At 33.5% G+C, this 22,650-nt stretch overlaps 1 protein-coding gene across 24 annotated transcripts in view; it reads left to right on the plus strand.

The window, feature by feature from the left end:
• Window positions 1-22,650, plus strand: part of MPDZ (multiple PDZ domain crumbs cell polarity complex component) — a 211,983-nt gene that overhangs the window by 118,601 nt on the left and 70,732 nt on the right. For 17 of the 24 annotated variants that reach the window (XM_031961670.1, XM_031961657.1, XM_031961663.1 and 14 more), the window contains 4 exons: window positions 10,640-10,838; window positions 14,154-14,195; window positions 18,937-19,041; window positions 21,984-22,079. In XM_031961670.1, coding sequence (XP_031817530.1) covers window positions 10,640-10,838; window positions 14,154-14,195; window positions 18,937-19,041; window positions 21,984-22,079 — 442 coding nt within the window. The remainder of the gene's footprint in view (window positions 1-10,639; window positions 10,839-14,153; window positions 14,196-18,936; window positions 19,042-21,983; window positions 22,080-22,650) is intronic. The other 7 variants (XM_031961689.1, XM_031961720.1, XM_031961727.1 and 4 more) reach the window with 1 other exon arrangement.

A 22,650-nucleotide genomic window follows, 5' to 3' on the forward strand; every position in this document is an offset into this window, starting at 1 on the left:
CTTCTCCCAATGAACTTTTTTATATGAGGAAAATAAGCTCACAGATAAGGATATGCATGTTACTCTTGAAAAAGAGAGGTGTACTAACAACTATGATCAGGTTCTAGGTAGGAGGTGGCACTTAAGCTGAGTATTACACAGTTATAAGTTGAACTGTCTTCAAGGTGGGGTTGAGGGAGGGACTGTGTAAGTTCACTGAGGTGGAATGTTGAGTTCTGAAGAAAGCTAGTAACCAGTATACCTGTTGAGTTTTAGTAAAGAATAGTGAATGATAGTTATGTGAAATGAATCTGATAATACAGGCAGGAGACATTTTTGAGAGCCTTCAATGAAGACATTATATATAATTCTAGAAGCAAGAAAAAACTAATGAGTACAGCAACGTAGTATATGTCTCATCTGTGTTCTGTAATTTATACCAAATTAAACTTTGCACATTTAATTATGAAATAAGATACAGTGGTTATGCTAAGAAAATTAAGTTGTGGAATTTTCCCCAGAATGTTTTGTGAAAGTCTATTGTATTAAATTCTTGCATGAAAGTGTCCTTGAGCACAATATTTGTAGCTGAAAGAATATATGGGCAGGATTTTCCATTTATAAAATTTGGCCTGGACTTCAGTAATCCTAAAAGCCATGTGTATCTTAGCCTTATTTTTGTAGGATCCAAAGTTTATTTCTTCACTCTTGTTCCCACAATTACCTGTGGAAGATGTAGAATACATGATAAAGGGCAGGCAGGGAATGAGAATGCCTGCCTCTGTCATTTTGTATCCTTGGATAAAATTGTGCAGACTGCTTAATCAATGATTGTACTCCACAGTTGGGGCAGGAGAATGATTATTCTCCTTTTCTGGAAGAAGATTACACAGGGGAAAAAACAAGCAAATTAATTCAAGGAACATTTATTGAGCATCAGTAACCAAATCAACTGGATCTGATCTCTCAAAACAGTATCTTGAATAAATGTTGTAATAGTGCCTAGTCATACATAGCACAGTGCTCTGCAAAAGTAGGTGCTTAATTAATGCTTGTCAAGTGAGGGAATTTATAAGTAAGTGCTTTAAATACATCAAGTATTTTGAAAGGACATCATTTAAGTACCTCAAACACAATGCAAAATTATCCCTAAGCAACATTACCTACTTGAATTGATAAATAGAAAACTTTAGCCCAGAATACTTGGGCATTTCAACCATTCTAAAATCAAATTTGTTGCTATTGTTGCTGTTGGAATGTAAAATATTTACTTTGATTTATGAAGTGTTTTCTAATAGGAATAAATAATTTCCTTTTCAAATACATAGAGGCAGAAAGATGTAGTAGAAAGCATGCTGGATTTGGATTAAGAGTACTTGGGTTCAGATCCTAGAATGGTCATTTACTTATTGTATAATCTTAGAATGAAAGAGAGCATAAGAAAGAGAAAGAGGAAGGAAAGGGAAGAGAGAGAGAGAGAGAGAGAGACAGACAGACAGACAGACAGACGGGCAGAGACAGAGAGATACAGAGAGAGAGAATGAGAATAAATGACCTGTTAAAGCCTCTTCAAGATCTAGACTGCAGTAATTTCAGTTTAAGTTCATGCAAATATTTTTTGAATAAAAGGTGCCATTTTAAAAGAAAATCTTTCCCTAAAAGTTTTCAAAGTTTATTTTAGGAATATTAATTGCATTGATCATCCCTAAAAACTGAATGCAAGCCAATATTTGTCATGGGATCATAATTTACAAATTCATTGATTCACTTACATTATGGACCTCTTCTCAGATTAATGTAAATTAATAGAAATAAAATTAGATAAATAGAATTTCAAAGAAAACTAAATATATTGAAATAGTTATCAAATTATTTAAAACAAATTCATGTACCCTCAATTTCTAAAACTTCTTTATTAAATAATACAAATTATTAAATTTAAGTAAACTTCAGCTTTTATTTATAGTATAAATGTATTTATTAAGTATTCTTTCTTTATATAAAGAGGACATTTCTTTTTGTTTTATTTTGACCAACATTTGCTATTTCTCCCCACTATAACTACCATCCCCCATTTGAATACAAAAAAAAAAGGAAAGTAAGAAAGAAAAAAAAAAAGATTGATTTCATAATATACATAGTCTACCACATGGGTCTCATACAGAAATGTATATCTCATTGGGCATTTTAATTTAATCATCTCTTTGGTAGATGATGGGTGACATATTTCATATTTTTCCCTTTGAATTCATAATTCATAATTATATTTCTTAGAGTTCTAACTTTTTCAAACTTTTATTTTTCTATTATGTTGTCATTATATATCTTATTCTAGTTCTAATTTTTTTCTGAAGCATTTCATAAAGGTTTTTCCAATTTCATCTTAAATTTTCCAAATGATTTTTAAAAATGTCATAATAATATTGCATTACTACAATTTGTTTGTCTATTCCCCAATAGAAGGACAACCCCTTAAGTTCTAATTTTTACCTTTTGTGAAAAGAGCGGCTATAAACAAATGAATATATACACGTATACACAAATATCATTCCCTTTCCTCTTTTTTTGATCTCTTTGAGATATAGATCTAAATTATATATTATAGCAGGGCTAAAGGAGATAAACAACTTAATAATTTTTGAAACATTATTCTGAATTGGTCTCCAGAAGGGTTGAGTAAATTCACAGTTTTACTAGTGGTATGCTTGTTTTCCTGTAGTCCCTCCAACATTTAACATTTCTTTCCTTTTGCCAACTCAGAAAGGACGTTTTGCAATATTGGAAGAAACTCACTCAGTCCATACTTTGTTATATTCAGACCTGAAGTTAAAGCATAGCATCTGACTTAAGAAAATTATTATTTTTTGCAATAATACCACAGTTCTTAATTATATTCATTTTAATGCCTGGATTAAAGCATTGGCCCTCATGGGTTTCCTAGAACATAAAACCCCATTCATAAAAACCCATTCATTGCAGTAGCATTTTAATGTTACCTTATTAAATTTTCATTCTGCGCACAGTAAATGTAAAGACTTTACTTGGAAATTACGATCATCAGTAAGGAGGAGAAACATCTTTAGTATCCTAAAAGTGACTTTTCATATTCCAGTAAAAGAAACATTCATCTTTGCCTTTTCAGGGTGAACAGGGTTTAAAGAAGGTCATTAATGGTGATAAGTCACTAGTAAAATCTAATTATCATCATTCAAAGGGGCAGGGTGGAGTCCAGTGACAGTTAAAGGAAATTTGATATGAGGTTGATGGTCCTTTCATTCCTTGGATTCTTTCTTTCTTTTCAAGTTCTCTTTCTGAACTTGTAGTATATCTTGGCTTGAGAAGATATTTTCTTGTGGAAGCAGCATTTGCCTTGTTTGGAGTGGAGGTGGGGAAGAAATCTGAAGATTTGAGCAAAGGGGGACCTCAAATGGAGCAGATAATCTGGCAACAATTAGATGAATGAGTTGTGACTGAGCTATTTATTTTTTGCTTCTCTGCTAAGTCCTTCATTAATCACCACTTTAAGAGTAATAGCCATTTTGTGTTGTGTTTTAATACGTTATCCCTTTTTGTACTTGAATTTCCTTTCTATTTTGAGGCCCTCTTTTTCATTAATATGGCCACAACTTTGCACATACAGCTTTGTGGCTTTTAATTTTAAGTAAAAGCTAAATCAGGTGAGGTTTAATACAACTGAATGTTATAGCAGTGCCAACATTCAGTTTATATCTGGCACTGCGTTCCTTTTAATGTCATCAACTGTGACTTCCAATAGCACCTTACACCCAAATCATGACATTGTTAGCTTTCACTTTTGATTGAATAATCTATACCAAGATGATTAAGCACTTGGAAAAGTGAAAGATAAACAGTGAAAGATTGAAAAAAAAAAATCATTGCTCTTCTTAATTTTTGGAGAAGTCTTTGAAGCATCAATAGTTTTATTATTAAGTATCAAAGAAAAATGAGATGTTTATTTTACCTGATATGAAACAATTTTCTTTTCCCTTCTTTACAATCACTTATTCATCCATGCCTAGACTATAGTTAACTTTTGAGGTGCTTTCCACTTGACCTTTTCATTTTATTTTTTCTTTATGTTATCCGTTCATTTATTAAATTAAGTGAAAGTTCAAAAATTCAACAAGTATTTATTGAGTACCTACTATGAGACTTTTCATTAGCTGCTTGAGATACAAGTGTAAAACAAAATTAGTCTGTGCCCTAAAGGATATTATATTTAAATGGTTACAATGTGCACATATATAAGTAAATAAATATGAACAAAATAATTTTAAGATAGTGAGAGGGCAAATAAGTTAGAGGTTCCTAAATGGATTTGTGCCAGAGGTAGGTTATATTTTGAAGGAAGTGAGGGATTCAGTAAAGCATAGGTGAAGAGCCCTAGAGGTGGAAGTCATGGTACAAAGTCATAGAGGTAGGAGATAGAATGTTGTCTATGGAGAACAGCTATCAGTTTAACGATGATGTAGATGTCTCACAGGGAATGATCTGAAGTATAGTACTGGAAAAGTAAATGAGAGTTATATTGGAGAGTGCTTCAAATGCTTGGCTGAGAATTTTGTATGGTAGTAGGAATTTGTCAGTGACTTTTGAGATGCAGCTGACAGGGATCTGGGGATTTAGTGAGTAACATGATCAGTTCTATCATTTAGTAATATCCATTTGGCATATCTATGAAGGATGGATTAGAATAATGTCAGGAAGACCAATTAGGAGAGGTATTATAGTTTTGGTGAGAAAGAAGAGTCATAACTAGCATTGAAGTTTTATGTGTGGTGAAAAGGGGTTGTTTGTGATTGATGTAGAAGTAGGAAAAACAAAAAAGGAAAATAAATAAAGATTGTGTTCCTTTTAATGTCATTAATTGTGACTTCCAATAGCACTTTAAACCCAAACCCTGACATTGTTAGCTTTCACTTTTGATTGATAATCTATACCAAGATGATTAAGCACTTGGAAAAGTGAAAGATAAACAGTGAAAGATTAAAAAAATCTTTGCTCTTCTTAACTTGAGGATAACGTCAAAAGAAATTTTGGTCATAAGTCTGACAACCTGGGTGACTGGAAGATTGGTGATGCAATGAATAGAAATGAGAAAATTTGAAAATGGAATGGGTTTGGGGGAAAATGTATTGTTACTCTTTGGACGTATGGTTGAGATGCTTTGAGAACATCCAGATAGAGATTCCCAGTTATTATATAAGAATGAAGTTCAAGAAAGAGATTAGGACTTGGATATGTAGGTTTCAAGTTTACATCTGCAAAGAAAATGATAATTTAAACCAGGGGAGTTGATTAGCTTTCCAAAGAAAAGAATATATGGAGAGAAGAAAAGAGAGCTAAAGACAGAACCTTGAGGAATGACTATAATTAGTATGTGGAAAGAGGATGATGTTTCAGTTTGGAGGCTAAGAAGGAGTAATTAGACAGGTAGGAGGAAAACCAAGATAGAGCAGTGTTCCGGAAACTCAAGGGAAAAGATTGTACAAGGAGTGATTAATAATGTCAAAAACTGCAGATAGGTAAAAATGATGAGGACTGGGGCAGCAGAGTGGTGATGAAGGGGTGGGGGTGGAGGAGAGGCTTTTGGAATTACCCAGTTATGAGATCATTCTTCATCTTGGATAGAACAGTTTCAGATAAGTAGTAGAGTCAAAAGCATAGTTTCAGGGTATTGAGAAGTGGAAAGGGAGGTGTGGAAATGGATGCCACAAATAAATAAAACATTCATAGGATAATTGTGCTGGAAGGGACCTCAGAGGTCATCTAGGCTTTGTCATTTCACTAGTAAGTAAACTGAAGCAAAGAGGAGATAACGAGCTTGACCAGAGCTCAGTCAGCTGATAAATGGTGGAGCCAACACAGGAAGTAGTTTCCTGAATCCTGCTGTAAGGCTTTGTATACATTGTCTCTCTCAGAGGCTCATAATATTTTCAAGGCTGTGTCCCTCTTATTAGTTGTTTAGAACCTGATGAGAAAGATTAAAATAATTTTATAATAGCAATAATTTAAGACCTGCAAGGCATGCTTAGTTTAGAGAATGTCCTCATTATTTTATTTAGAAAAAAAAAAAAAAACTCATAATAAAGCATTTTTTTTTATTTCCTGAAAATAGATAATTACAAAAAAAAAAAAAAACCAAAAACTACAAATAAACTGGTCAAAGAGAATTTGTAGATCTTCAATATATATCCTATGGGATTCTTTCGCTATAGAAAAATTGCTTCAATTAAAAAATCATATTTCAAGATGATACTACTTCTTGTTTGGTTGTTTTTCTTTCCTTCCCCAGTACTTCAATTCTCATTTGAAATGGTTAATAGAAAAGATGGGCCAACCTTGGAGCCAGAAAAACCTAAGTTCAAAATCCATGCTGATATATAATAGCAATATGACAATGTAGCAAAGCCTCTAAGTTGCAGTGCCCAAAGTTTTTCTCTGACTAAATTTCAGACAAGGTGTTTATCTATATGAAATCTGCATCAGTGAACAGTTTTCATACTATAAGTTTCCTATATTCTGAAATCACAGGTTTAGATTAAAAACAAAAGATTATTATTGTTTCAGAAAAGCTAAATAATGTTAGAAAATGTATTGCAGGCTCTGTTTGCTGATTGGAATATCTTTATTGAATTTTCCTATTTCTTTTTTTTTCCTATTAATTTATTCTATAGGTATTATACAAGACACTATGCTAGATATTATGAAAGAGGAACATGAATGAATAAGATTTAGGAAATCACTTATGGATGGTTAAGAACATCCGAAGTGGCACAGTTAATGGAACACTGGACCTGAAATCAGAAAGATCTGAGTTTAAATCTGATCTCAGAAATTTATCAGATGAATGGCCCTGGGCAAAGCACTTAACCTCTGCCACAGTTTCCTCAACTGTAAAAATGAGGATAACAATGACACCTTCCAGTGTTATTAGATATCAAATAAGATAATATTTATAAAGAACTTAACTTGTTGTGTGACATATAGCTCTATATAAATATAAACTATTGTTATTTTGTATGGGAATATTTCATGGTGACAAAATAATTCCTGAAAAATAGGTATAATTTCAATAGGCATAGTATAAAGTGGAGTGGGAAAAAGAGAGAAAGGGAATTTTCAGCATAGAGATGGCAGAAAACAAAAGTACAAAGTCTGAAAAATGCCATATCTGTTTGGAGAATGTGAAATAAGGATAAATGGTAAAATGGAACTATATTACATAAGACCCCAAATCCTAATGCCAAGAATTCAAACTTTATTATTTGATTGAGGAGTGATTAAAAGTTTTGAGAAAGATGAAGCCAACATTCATTGATTTAACAACTACTTACAAATATTCTATGTGCAAGGAATTGCTGAGAATTTTGCATTTATGAAATTAAAATTTGCCGGAAGTCAAATTATAGTGTGGAAGTCCAGATAAATAGTACAGAATATGCTTTCAAAAATTTTTGACAGTAGGCAAATGACATCAGGTTAATTAAAGAAGGTTTTAGTTGTTTGTTTGTTTTTGTTTTGTTTTGGCATGCAGTTTGTCAGTAAACCTGGCACCAGGCACTTTAACTGAGCTCTGATGATAAAAAGAAAGGGAATGTTAGTTTCTGATTTCTAGGCACTCCCATTTTAATGAGGGAGACAGTGAGTAAACAACTATGTACAAACAAGATATTTACAGGATAAATTGGAGCTAGTCAATAGAAGGATTTTACCAGGATTAATGTGGGTTAAGAAAGACTTCTCAGAGAAGGTGGGAGTTTGGCTGGAGAATGAAAGAAGCCAGAGAGTGCACAAGGTGGAGATGAGTAGGGGGAGCATCACATCATGGGGAACATCTAATGTAAAGACAAGGAGAATGGAGATAGAATAACATCTGTGAAAAATAGACCAGTTTGGCTGCTCGGAGGTTATGAGAGTGGGAGTAATGCTTTTTAAAGCTAGGGAGATATACTGGGGTCAGGAAGTACAGGATTGTTAAAAGCTAAACAAAAAGAGTTTAAATATTTATCTGAAAGGCAATAGGGAGTTTCTCAAGTTGGTTAAGTAAGGAAGTCACAGAATCAGATCTCTGGGCAGTCCTATGTGGAATGGATAGGAGAGAAGAAGAGAATGCAGGCTTAGATAAAGCAATTACTAACTATTCTTTGTGGGGCTGTCTTGACAGCCTCCTGAACAGCTAATTTAGAATCAGAATTTGAAAAAGTCATGGAAACTGAACTCCAGATCTGTGCTTAGCATAACTCATAGTCCATGTGATGAGTTTTAGGTTTTGGGGTTCCCTTTTGTCAGGAAATGAAATGATGAGGTCTAGATTTAGGGAACCAAAATAAGATTAGGGTTTCTGGTGATCAGGGAGTTAGATGGTATGGTCTAGTGGCAGGTTGGGGGTTCAGGGAACCAAATGGAGAGGTTTGGCTCCCCTACACCCCCTGGGACTTGGCTCAAGGGTAGGGAGTTTTGAGGAACCCCGTTATGGCAGAACAGATTCTCGGTAAAGGAATTCACAGACCCCAAAACCTAGATTGGTAAAAGAGGTTTATTATAGGCATTGAGAAGTCAAGTTTCTAGTAGAGAAATCTTGACAGAGAGGCATAGAGAAATCCTGACAGAGAGGCATAAAGTCTCAATTAGGGATATAGGTGAGGATAAAGAGAGAGTAACACTGGAAGAGAATATTATTCCAGTGGGCAGAGGTTTCCTTGGCATAGGATGGCATAGTATGGCATGTCAGGACCTCTGCAAGGAGTTGGTCCAAGTTGGCTCTTTTTATCTACCAGCTGGGTTTCAGCTTGGGCTGGAATTTGAATAGAATTGAATGTCTCTTTAATTCAATAGGGTTAGAATTCTTTAGCTCAGGACTGAACCAACCCACCTAGATAAACCACTTTATCTGATTCTCTGGGGGTGGGGGTGGGGGGGGGTGTCTTTCACTGAGGCAGAGTTGAAGGAGAGTTTCAGGGTCCCTGCTTCACATGTGCTAGACCTGAATTGACTGAATTTGTTATTAGTCTCCCAACCTCAAGCCTCTCCCTGCAATCTATCTTCCAAAAGCCATCAGAATTATTTTCCCGGAAGCATGATTCTGATCATGTCATTCAAGCCTTTTCAGTAAACTGCAGACTCCTTGCTGCCTTAAACAAGCAATATAAAAAGCATCAAATATAAAATCTTTTGTTTGCCATTTAATGCTCTTTATGTCCTAGTCCTTTCCTACCTTTCCAGCCTCCGATCTTTCCTCCCAATCACATATTTTAGTATCTCACTTACTTGGCTTTCTTTCTTTTCCTTGTATGGGATGTCACCAGGCTGCACTGAACCTAGAATGTTTTCTTTCTTCTCCTTCATATAGAAGAATCCCCGAGCTTCTTTCAAGATTCATTAAAACAACAGCAAAAACACTTAGCTTGGAGACCTCTCCTAGTCCCCTCAGCTTCTAGAGCCTTCTCCCATAAGGTTACATTCCATCTAATTTGTATGGGTCTTCCATTTAGCAATTTATCTGCATGTTGTCTTCTCCACTGAATTGTAAGCTTCTTGAATGAAGGGACAGCTTTTTTTTTTTTTATTTTTTTTTTTGTATCACTGGCATTTAGCAGGATGCCTGATATAAAACAAGGCTTTAATTGTTTATTGTTTGATTGCTGTTTCGAATCCAACAGCTATGCAGATCAGCTGGCTTTGGCCTCTTTCTTGACTCTTTAGCTAGGAGTCATGGTAATAGGGCTGAAAAAGAATGCTTTGGTCCCCCATGCTTTGGTAGTATGAGCTTTGGCCATAACCCTCTCAATCTTAGTTTCCTTATTTATTTATTTATTTATTTATTTATTTTTGTAAAATGGGAATATATTAGTGCTCAGCCTTAGTGTTATTTTGAGAAAGTGCATTGTAGACCTTGAATAGTTACAAACATGTGAATTAATATCATCATTGCATCTGTAATTTAAACTGGCCCTGGTGTTGCATATTTCAATTCAACTTCACCTAACATTTATTAAGTACCTTGTATATGCAAAATACCAGATTAGGAGAGGAGTAGCCTAAGGCAAAAACAAAAATAGTTCTTATCTTTGAGAAATTTGTTTTTTACTAAGGAGATTAAAAATAAAAAGGGAGAAGTAAATGCTAAATGAATTGAGTCCTGAAAGAACTATTGTCAGCCCATTAGAAATGGCTTGCAGTAGGCTATATTGCTGACTTTTTTTTTTTTTTTTTTTTTTTTGGTCAGTGTAGTTGAATCGGGAAATTTCTTAACATTGGCAGAAAAAAAACAATTTAGGGGATGGTGTTATCTTCTTGATTGGATAGTCAAAGGACTGCATGTTTTATTAACTGATCTGTTCTGTGATAGAGACCCATTTAGTTTTTAAAATTGTGAATATTGAACATTTTATCTTTAGTAAAACTTAAAATTAAATTAGAATAAATTTAATTTGGGATTAAATTAATTTAAAAGTAATTTAATTAAAAAAATTAAATTAATTCTTTCCCCTGGTAGTTGGATGGCTTCCCCCCTTCCTCAACTAGCTTTAAATAACCTAACAAAAGCCAGTTTGTTCTGTCATGTATAGTCCTCATTTGGCTAAAATATTAAAAACTTATGTACACAACAAAATCCTAAATTTCTGTTTTTTCATAGGGATGACAGTAAGTTCCAACAAAGATGGCTCAGGAACCATAGTTCGAAGTATCATCCATGGTGGAGCTATCAGTCGCGATGGTCGAATTGGTGTAGGGGATTGTATCTTATCCATTAATGAAGAATCTACCACCAATCTAACTAGTGCCCAGGCAAGAGCCATGTTAAGGAGACATTCTCTCATTGGATCTGACATAAAGTAAGTAATAGTTGGAAAGAGTTTTGAAAAAAAAATTAAAAACAGAAAGGCCTATTTGACTTGAAAAATCAGAGGATTTGAAATCATTAAAATTTGTGCTTTTCAATTTTCTTTGAGTTATAGATCTTTCAATCAATATAACATTTATTAAATATTAATAACCTAGTAAATTATATATTTTAAATGTTTTGTCATGTTTTTATACAGTCATTTCTCCTTAGATACCCGGTACATCACATTGAGTTTTATTAAAAAAAAAAAAAATCCTTGTTAACTATTGCATTCCTTACATTATTTCTCTTTCTTACTGCATAACACTAGCTATTTATATTTAAACACTACTGTTTTTTGTTTACTTTAGCTGTACTTTGAGGATATGTAGCACAGGCCTTTTCTGCCCCTCAACCTGTCACTCTGAAAACATTGGAAGTTTTGGTGACTGGGCCCTTGATAAATTCCACAAGTGAGGAGCCCCTTAAGAAAAACAAAAACAAAAACAAAACAACTGGATTGAGTTTTAGGACACCCATGGATATAGATGCTGAAGGAAGTTTCAGAGCTAGACACCTTGATCAGAGAGTCTCCAAAACAGACCTGGAAGAATCTTCCTATCTCCCAATGAAATCTCTCTAGTCTACCCTTGTCTAATCCTATCCTGCCTCTGGCATAACCTTTTTGATTTTAGTAGGTCATATAAAACAGAATGAAGCAAGCAAAAAACCTCCAGCCTTATTTTCCTTCTCTATCAAACAAAAGGGTTCAATTAGATAAGCTGTGATGTATTTTTTAGATTTATATTCCCAAATAATAAGTATCCTTAGAGGACAAATTGTTAATTTTTTTTTAGCTTCACTAAATCCGTCAAATGATGTACACTTATAAAGTACTGAGCCTGATTCCTTAAGCCACATCCAAATCAGTCTTTTTTGTTTTATAGCCACAAATTGCTAAGGGCATAGCTAAGGGCCTTTCATTAAAGGCAGCCTTGCTTAGTTGTGATAACAAGAAGCCATTGAGTCAGAAGATCTGAGTTTGAACCCTAATTTTTTTTATTTCCTACCTCTTTCATGTCACCTTTCTGTATGTCTTGGCTTCCTCATTCTTATTTCTGAGAATCCTCTGATCCTAGACATTGAGAGCATTTTTTATTCCTGTATAGGGAATATAATAGTGCCAGATCTGATGTTCATAAGCACCCAAGCATGATGTTCATCTGGAACTAGAGTTAGGATTACTTTATGTAACTGGTTTTTTGCACTGCACATTATTTTACTTACATGCATTTTATATTACTGGTTCTCCTACAAAGAAAGTATTTGAATTTTCACAAAGAAAAGCCACAATTGCAATCTGGTTTTCATTCTCCTTTCAATAAAAAGCAGCAATATATCTTAAGACATTTTTTCTAGTTGACTCTGCTGGTTACATACAAAAAAGGTATTACTATTATACAACAATATCTTTTTCCTAACTTTGTTAATGGTCTTCCAATATTTGCATGTTTTGATTAATGCTCAGTTTAAAAATCAGGTCATGTAATTTTAATAATCTTAACCACAATTTAAATACAAATGAAAATTATAAATGTTATCTAATTATGTACATAATGGAAAAATAATGTCTTATTTTCAGTGTCTTTTATACTATCATTCATTTCTCTTCAAAAAATAAAGTGGGATATAAAGGGATAAAAAAGCCACTTTTTGGAAAATATTAATTTGTACAGCTTACCTCTGGCATGGATTATGGATAATGTGGTAACTTGAGTCTTTTCTTTTGCTATTTTATGACAAGTTTTTTTTTGTTTGTTTTTGGTTATTGGAGCTAATATAGATCACTTTTCCTTTTCCTGAGATATTTGAATTAGAGTGCAATATCTGCTATCCTCCATGTTCTACTGTATTGCACTATTGGCAAACATTTATGTGAATAGAACCCTTGTGAATATAATTTGGAATGACATACCTCAGTCAGTTCCTATTGATAGCTTAAAAGGATGGAGGTGAATTCCATAGTTTCTTCACAAATGAATTTGCTGCTCTTCTTTGTTATCTCTTCCTTCAATTTCTTACCAGAATTTGTTGATTTAATGTTAAAAATAGCTTTACTCTGATTGTCAAAAATACCTAAAGAAAACATCTGACACATAACTGCCAAAAAATAAAGAAAAAATTTGCTAATCTTATTGGGGGTGGGGGGGAGGAGTGGATAATCATATATTACCACCAAGTCTTACTTCAGATGGCTATAAAATTTGGCTCAGTGGGCAAAGAATACAAAGCAGGTAGGATATGTTTATACATTATAACCCACATTAGAATGGGTGCTAAGAAAAACCTCCAAAAAACAAAAAAGAAAACAAGAACAACATTCATCCATTTTGTCAGCTATCACAAGTCTTGGGGAAAGAGGGCATTTATACTTAGTGTTCTTCCAGTACCAACTGCCTTGGATCCTATTTGATCTTCCCAAAGGAAATATCATTTCCTCATATTCTACCCTTCAGGAGCAAAAACTCTTCACCTTTGGACTACTGACATGTCAACTTTGGATTAAATTTCCAACTATTGAGAGCTCAGAGTAGGCTTTCTTCCTACAAAGGAGGAAAAAATTTTGAGATGTCGGTAATGTTTTTTGTTGTGTTATGGATAACTTGTTCAAAGGAGATCTAAAAAAATTCATCCCTTGAAACAAAATATAAAGGTGCTTGGTTTTATGAAATGCTGCGTTTGTTGAGAAAATTCTTGGGTATTCTTCAAAGTCACAATACATGGCAACTGTGTGTGTATGTGTGTGTGTATAAAGAAAAATAGAATTTGAGTTTTAAGAGTACAAGAACAGCCAGTTTAAGTTCCAGGTTTCATTATTTTCTAGGGAAAACCAGATGTGTAGCCTCACCAGAATGCATTCTGTTTCACTTCTCACTCCACCTTGCCAGGATCCCTTATATTTCTGTAATAATAGCCAGGGTTTTGTGCTTAGCAGCAGCTGCTAGTAACATCTGCCAGATAATTACTGAGCTGAATCAGAATTCACCTGCCTTAACCTAAAGTGTGGGATGAATTCCTGATCAAGGAAGAAAAGATTGATTGCAGTTACATTTTTCCATGCTTGTTAATAATCACTGCTATAGACACCAGTAAAGAGCAGATGCTTTCCGGGGGAGGTGTAGATGGGAGGGAGGTAGAAAGAAGGGGGAAGAACAGGAGCACACACTTTTAACTACATATGTATGCATCTCACATTCAGCACAAGACACTGACATTTGTTAACACCATTGTAAAAAGATGCTGCATCGTATGCTTCACATTCTAGATCTTCTCCAGCACCTGCTGATGATCAGGCCCCCTTTTATGTGTGAGTATTGGCGATTCAAAAGCTCATTATTGCTATATGTTGCAATTTGTCTGTGAAACCATTTCATGCTTTTATAACATCCAAAAGCAGGGATGCATCCAGATATAGATTCAGCATATACATTTCAGCTGTTTACTTATTCAAATTTAAGCATAAATTCTAGCAGGGCTGGAAAATGGTTGCTGCATTTTCAGATTAATAATTGTTTACCCATTTAAAAACTGTATTTTCTAAATGTTGAGTTTTCAAGATTGTTTTTAAAAGGATAATCCTATATGTGAGTTCTACATGGTATCTGGATTGATCTCCATGTCACATTTTCTACGGCACTAATGCTGTTATTGGTGTTTTTGTTTTTTCGCCTTTTTGTGTGTTACTGAAGATTAGTTTATTTTTAAGTGTATATATATATTTTTAACACTGGCTGTCAAATCAGTTGTCTTCAATGTGTTCCATATGTGGTGCATAACACAGTTTCAGTTTTTTGTTGTTGGTTTAGAGGTTATTTTGTGTGATTATATGGCCAAGTGTGTGTTGGGTGCCCTTGTTGCACTATATGTAGCCTTGTGTTTTGGTGTGTTGGTATTGCTGATTCTCTTCTTTGTTCTGTGAATAAATACTTATGAAACTGCCTTTTCCTCCTCAGATTTCTTTCTAGCATGCATCTCTGGAGAGCTTTTATTGGTCAATAGAGGAAAATGAGAAAAGGATCTAGAACAAAGCTCTTTACACAACACTTGTATGCATGTTTAGCATCTCATACATAAACTGAGAATGTTTCCTTGGGTATTGTTGTCTCTCCATTGGGTTCTCATATTCTTTCCTCATTTCTTTCCTAGATTTTTCTATATGATTTCTTTATTATAATTTGAAAATTGACAAAAGTTTTAGAACTGTTACCTATCTCATATAGACTCTGTAGGCCTTTAGTTTAAGTACTCATTTCCCTCATATTTTCTGGACTCTTTATGGCATTCACTTATTCACTTGTTTGTTCAACAAACATACCATAATGAGAGAGTAAGGATAAAGTCTAGCTCTGTTAAACTAGCTGTATAGTTTTGGGTATATGACTAAATTCTTGATGGCCTAGTCAGATCTGTTAGATTCTAACTTTGAATTTCAAATGTCTTCTGGAGAGCATTAGTACCCAAAACATGCAGCCACTGGTTTGACTAACTCTTTTCCCCCACCAAAGATGTTCAGGAATAAGGTGGGGAAGAAATATGTAATGCATTGTTCTAGATTTTGAGGAAGATGGATAAAACAGAAACTCTGCTTTTGCAGGATTTACAATTCAGATTTTTATTATTTCTGCTAAAGAGTTTCAGTTCTTTCTTATAGCTTCATAAAACACGTTTGTGAGGCAAATGTCTAGCTCTTCATTAGTATTTTTAAGATTAGATGAATTTAATGGTTAATGTAAGAATCCATGGCTTTGCTTGTCAGGTGAAATGAAAGGGAACATAGCCCAGAGTTGATTTCAGAATGGGAGCTGGGACATCCATGCGAAGTTCTGGGGAATTAGATCAAGTTTGAGAAATAATCCAGCACTCCCTCTATTGTACTTTGTATCTTCACTTTTTTGCTTTAATCTCTGCCTCTGTAATAACTTCTCTACTCATTTTAGTCCCTTGCACTTTATCAATCTGAATATATTGTAGTACTACATAGCTTGGCCTTTATATTTACACTTGTTGGGCTCCTTATTTGGATCTCAGGAATGTACTGCACTCTCCTTGTTGTCATTTGTCTTACATATGTCATGCCTTCTTAAAGTTCCATAAGACAATTAAATTGGCATACCAAGGTCAAACAGCTATCAAATTTGGGCCCAGAATTTTTAGGTCTCCTGAATTCTTGGTTGAAACTAAATCTGATAAATTTTGTTTTCTCTTTCATGGCCTAATGTATGTCATCTGGCGATAATCTATGCAAAGGAAGTGGTTACATAAGGTTGATATATCTTAGAATAACAAAAAACCTACATAGCACCTTAGTGCTTTGAGACAGAATGCTAATTAACATGACCTAGTGATGGGTATTGAAGGGTGAAAGGGAATAGAGTCCCTCACATAAAACTATATAACTTCTTCAATTGATAAATTAAGTCACTTGAGTGGTTTTCATTTTATGTACCATAGTAAGCTAATCCTCAGTCTTGCCAGAAAATACTGAATTTTCATGTAAATATCACCCTCATGTTGATTTTGTAGGTATTTTTCACATTATTTATAATCTCTGTATCATGCAGTTGTTGGTCCATAAGTACACTTTAGTTACATGAATACACAGACTTGATCTCATTTAATATATTTAACTTGCCACATTACTCATTGATCTATAGCTCAAGTTCCAACTGGGGAGCCCAAAGTATGGTGCACTAAGTAACATAATGGGGCAAAACCTAAATACTTTGCCCACAGTGGGATACTGAGCAATCCATATAGCAGTTGGAAGCAATACCTAGTACAGTGCAGTAGTTATTCCTGGAACATTTAGTGATTGAAAAAATGAATGTTTATATTGTAAATGGCAAGTTAACTTTCCTGAAATATCAATAGAGGAAGCTTGTGAAGATGAAGAGATTTTTGACATAATTTAAACAATTTAATGCCATATTTCAGAGTTTGAGACTCACACCATTTGATAGGGTTTTTATGTGATCCTTCACAGTGCTTGCTAATTGAACTGACCGGTTTACATATTCAAAAGGCATAAAAGTCAACTTGGATAGGCAAGGCCAGTGCAGTGTGCTGTTAAATTTGATCTGTCCTGGAACCTGGACAAATTAGAAGAGTTTGAAGCTTTTCATAGCTTGTCTTATTTCCAATACAAAGAAATCATTGTAAGTAATGATTTCCTTACAATGGGAATCTCCAAAAAATTTCAATATTTACTACTGTCATAGTTTCCTGTGAACTTTCAGTGGAAAGATGTGGCTGCTTATATCCCTACAAAACAAAATGAGCTTACATTAAGGAAATTACATTCTATCAGAGAAAGGGCATGTGTATAGATAGATATAGATAATTAAATAAAAGATGTTTTAGACTAGAAAGACTCTAGTAGTTCTGTGGATCAAGAAAAGTTTCATGTAGAAAATGGTGCTAGAATTGAATCTTGAATTATTCTAAGGATTATATGAAGCCAAGGTGAAGTATAATATAAGACATTCTAGGTACAGTCTATTCTAGAGTCAGTCTATGAAAAACAAATGAAGGTTAGTATTTGAAACAGTAAGAAGGCCAGTTTGACTAGAACTTAAATTACATGAAGAAAAGTAATGTATAATAACTCTAGAAATGGCAATGGGGTCCAGATTGGGAATGGATTTAAATGTCAACAGAGGAGTTGACATTTGATCTTAGATTAATCACTGTACTACATTAATAAAGATTTGCAGTTTCATATACAATCATCCTTTTTGTTATACTATTGTGGAAATGCTTATTTTACTCCATAAAGTAAAAATAAAATAAAAATAAAAAAGAATAACATAGTTGGACCTATACTTTAAAAAAGTCATTTTGTTGTCTGTGTGGAAGGTAGAATAGAGAGGGGCAAGATGAAATAGGGAAACTAAATTTGGAGGATATAGTACAGATGAGAGGTTTTGAGGACCTGAACTGGGGTCATTGAAGACAACTTGAAAAATGTTGTAAAGGTAGAAATAGTAAGATTTGGAACTGATTGGATATGTGGGATGAGGGAGAGTGAGGGAGCACTATGTGGATACAAATATAGGTGATACCATTGACAGAAATAGAGTAGTTTGGTAGAAGAGTGAATTTTGAAAAAAATATATATAATGAATTGTCTTTTGGAAATGATGAGATACTTACAGGACATCTAATTAAAAGTGTTCAATAGATAGTTGGTGACATATGACTGCATATGAAGAAGAAGGTCTAGGGTTGGGTGCAGAGATCCAAGATTATTTGCATGGATTTGATTATTAAAACCTTGGGAGCTGATGATTAAAGAGTCCTGAATGAGAATAGGAGGCTAAGGAAAGATCACTGGAGTATAACCACTATTTGGGAGCGTGATGTGGACAATAAACCATCAAAAGGAAGCTGAGGTGTAGTCAGATAGATGGGAGAACAATGAAATAAAATCCCAGATGAGGTGCAAAATGAGGAGGAGATAGTGTTCAGAATTGTCAATTGATGAAAAAAGATTAAGAAATATGAAAATTGATAAAAAAAAAAAAGTTCTAACATTTGCCAACTAAAAGGTTATTGGATAAATCATTTTGAATTGGATGATATATGCTACATTTATGCCAATATGATACAATGTAGAATGTGATAAGAGTAAGAGCCAGATAAAATGCAGTAGGTAAATCTGAGGAGAGACAAATTGTTCAAGGAAGGCTTACTAAAAAAAAGATCAAGGTATAGTTTTTAATAGGCAGAAATGAGGAAAGAATACATCCAAAGCATGGGAAATAGCATTTAAAAAATGTTTAATTACATGTAATACTTAGATTTCATAGGCTTTATTTAACTTCCTAATTTGGTTTGTTTTAGTATGTTACACTTGTTTTTTTTTTGTTTGTTTGTTTGTTTGTTTTTTTAGCAAATTGCTGAAAAGGATGCTAAACTTTTGTATGAACATGACTAATAAGAATGGTAACATTGCATTTTTGCTGTTTTGGAAGGTTCTCATTTTTTTCTTCATTAAGCTGATCTTTGATACCTCTTTTTTATTTTGATGTGATTTCTTATTTTTTTAGGGTTACCTATGTGCCTGCAGAACTTTTGGAAGAGTACAGAACAAATTTAGGACATCAATCTGGAGAAACAATGTCTCTTGATGTGTTTTCATCTTATACTGCTAGGTAATTGAAATATTCTTCATTAACGACAACAAAAAGAGAGCTTATTAAAACTGAAAGACCATGGTTGAACTCAACTTTTTGCTTATGAAATAGGAAGAATACGATTATGAGAAGTCATAGACTGAAATGAAGGATCAGGGAGGAATAAAACAGGATGATTTCCTCTCATGTCTATGCTAAATTATTTCTCAGCTAGCATTCAAGTCTTAAAGTTTACTTATGTGTGAGGGACAGGGTTAGAAGCAGGAGTACTTTTATATTTTCTAGATGTGAGCAACTATTCTAAAATTTGCTTCTTTGGTCTTCAGGTAGGTTCTTAGAACTCTGTAAACTTTTGTATGGTCACTTAGGTGGTGCAGTGAATAGAGTGACAGTTCTGAAGTAAGGAAGATTAATTTTTTAAGTTCAAATCTGACTTCAGACACTTACCTAGGCAAGCCATTTAATCTTTTTTTTTTTTTTGCTTTGGTTTCCTTATCTATAAAATGATCTGAAGAAGGAAATGGCAAACCACTCCAGTATCTTTGTCAAGAAAATGCCAACCTGAGTTGTAAAGGGTTGAACACAATTGGACAACTTTTGTGTAATACCATGACAGTGAGATTTCCAAACTGCATCAAAATCGTTATTTTCAAAGGTCCTTATACTAAGTAAATGTTTAGTCTTGAAAATAGAGAAAAATATGAAAAATACAATATGAACCCAAAAGTACCAGCAATAAAAAAATATTTTAATAGCTTTGTTGGTTGCTACTCTAAGGTAAAACCTATTTGCTACTTAAAAAAATAGAATGTTTAATGAGAATTGCTCATAGAATGATTTTTTTCTCCCCCATAATTTTTTTCCTTTATTATGTCAGAATATTAAATAAGGTTTTTTAGAAAAATACCACATTGTAGGTCAATTTATTTCTAATTACAAATGTCACAGTGAATAAAAGATTTATGGATTCTTTAATTAACTGAATAGTTTAGCTCAATATAATATTCTTCCCTAAAGTTTTGCAGTGATACTCTACCAACAAGGAATACAGAAGCATTTTCAAATATGAAATTTTTTCAAATTGAAAATAACCTTATTTAAAATTTATTTATACATTAACATTTTAAAAAGTCTCATTTCATTAATATCTAGAAGAATCAAAACCACTTCTACAATTATTTCCTGAATTCCAATTCTGGGAAAAAAATTACTCTGAAACTTTATAATACTACATGATGAATAAAAAGAAAATCCAAATAGTTATTTTCTATAAGATTAACACTTCAGAATAGCCTAGGCAAAGTTTCCTTTTGCAAAACTTTGTTTCACTTTATGTTTCAGAACATTAGTTATTTTTGTTTTCTATATAAAAGTCTTTATATAAGTTGCATAATATTAGATTATCATCAGTTATTTAAATGATTGATCCTGATAATGTCCTTTTAACGACCCAGAGAATATTAGAGATTGAGAGGTATTTAAAGAAAAAAAAAACATCTAGGCCAGGGATTTTTCACTCTTTTGTGTGTTTTTGTGTGAAGAGGTCTAGAGACCTCTTCTCAGGATGATTTTTAAAAATATCTTAAATAAAATATAGGATTAAAAAGGAATACAGTTATCATAATATGCATTTTTTTTAAAATCAGGTCTATAGACTCCAAGTTAAGGACTCCTGGTCATATCCAACCTATTAGATGATAGATAGATCAGTGAAGAGAATGAAACCCAAAGTGACTTTCCCAGGTACTACAAGTATTAAATGACAGGCTGGATTTGTTTATATTAATACAGTGTTTTTACTGTACCATGTTATTGGTACAACATCATTTTATTCTGCATTGGCTTATTTGAAAATCAGTATATGGGAAAGCTCAGTGCACCTGCAGAAATGGGACAAATTTGAGTTTAGACAGTCTTTCAGTAGGTCCAGCTACTGTAAATAATCCCCTGAAATATGTCATTTAATTAGGCTTTAAATGTAATTTTAAAATGACATAGGCAGTGTTTTCTCTTTAGGAAAAAAAAAAATGTGTTCCCTTCCTGGTATCTATTATAACTTATTCCAATCAAAGATCCAGATATGTTTTGTTATATCGTTAGTGTTTGGTAAAAAGCAAAATTGTAGCAGACATGGAAAGGGGGAAACATCCAAATACATACAGCCTGTATTCTAATAAACTTCCTATGTAAGGAAGTGTAGCATGTGTCTGGTAACTCCAGATGGGCCACAGCTGTGCCATAAGCATCTTCTGTTTTTCTCTTATAGTTAAAGGAAAAACACTTGCTTTTAAAACTCTTGCTAATTTTTTTCAAAGAAGTTTTGTTGAATCAACCCATGGGAAAAATTAGCTTGAGACTACTGATTTATAGATAATAAGCTACTTGAGGACAGGAAGTGTGCTTTGCATATTCTTGTGTCCCTACCTCTTAAAGTACCAAGTACTGCTTTTGGGAAACCTTGAATAAATATTTGCCAAATAAATGAATGAAATAATAATTTTTTTCTTTAAAACCCAAGTGATATTTTTCTTATTGCAGTAGGAGGGAAATAGATTTTTTGCAGGATCCACATTTGTTCTTAGAGCAAGGGTTTTTAGCCTTCAGTGCATCATGAATATGATTGGTGGTGTAATGAAAACTATTACACAGAATAATTGCAATAAATTTTATTGAAGTACAACTACAAAAAGTTTTTAAAGCAAAGAAGTTTACAGACTCAGAATAAGAGTTCTGGATTTAGACATATATTCTCTTTCTTTTGATTAAACTCATTGTAAGTCTTTTTTTATCATCATCTCTTGCTTTTGACTAGTCATGTAACAGAGGAGTTGAGTGAGTAGGAGTTAAAACTCTTGTTTTATGGATTTTATGCTCACACTGAAGCAGGTAAACTGCTGATAAGAAGTCTGTAGGTGTTTTTAAAAGTATTTTAAAGTACTCAGTGTATCACTCTTTTACAGAGAAATCCCAGAACTCCCAGAACGTGAGGAAGGAGAAGGAGAAGAAAGTGAGCTTCAGAATGCAGCCTACAGTAGTAACTGGAGTCAGCCGAGGAAGTGAGTATTGTTTTTGATTGAGAAAAATCTTTGTAATGTATACTTAAAGGTCTGGGCAGTATGGTCTTTAGGTTTCTTTACTTAAATACAAAACACCTTCATTTCATTATTTTTTTTTTAAAGGAAAAGAAAAAAAAAGTTATCATGTGGTTTCAGATTCATATGATGGTTCACTCTAGGAACTATGACATGCAGTGGTTTAGCTGGTACAACTTTCTATACAAAGCATATTAATAATGTAACAATGTTCCACAAATGAATACTCATTCTTTCATCCATTCATTCATTCATTCTACATATATTTATTGTAAGACTGGTAGAGCACATTTATTTGGTTCTGGGAGAGCCTCCATGGTTAAACAATACCTGTGTGTGGAGTTAATGAGAGAATAGGAAACCAGTGGTTATAATTTTAAAAATGAATTGGTCAATAAACATTTATTATATGCCTACTTACTGGATTCCAGGCAGTTCTTTATAAATGAGAATCATCCCCCACACACACATACACACAAAAGCAAAATTCAGTCCTTTCCCCTGAGAAGCTTGTAATTTAAGGGAGGAGGAGCTA

The sequence above is a fragment of the Sarcophilus harrisii genome, chromosome 1, assembly GCF_902635505.1.
Source record: "Sarcophilus harrisii chromosome 1, mSarHar1.11, whole genome shotgun sequence".
NCBI classification, from domain to species: domain Eukaryota; kingdom Metazoa; phylum Chordata; class Mammalia; order Dasyuromorphia; family Dasyuridae; genus Sarcophilus; species Sarcophilus harrisii.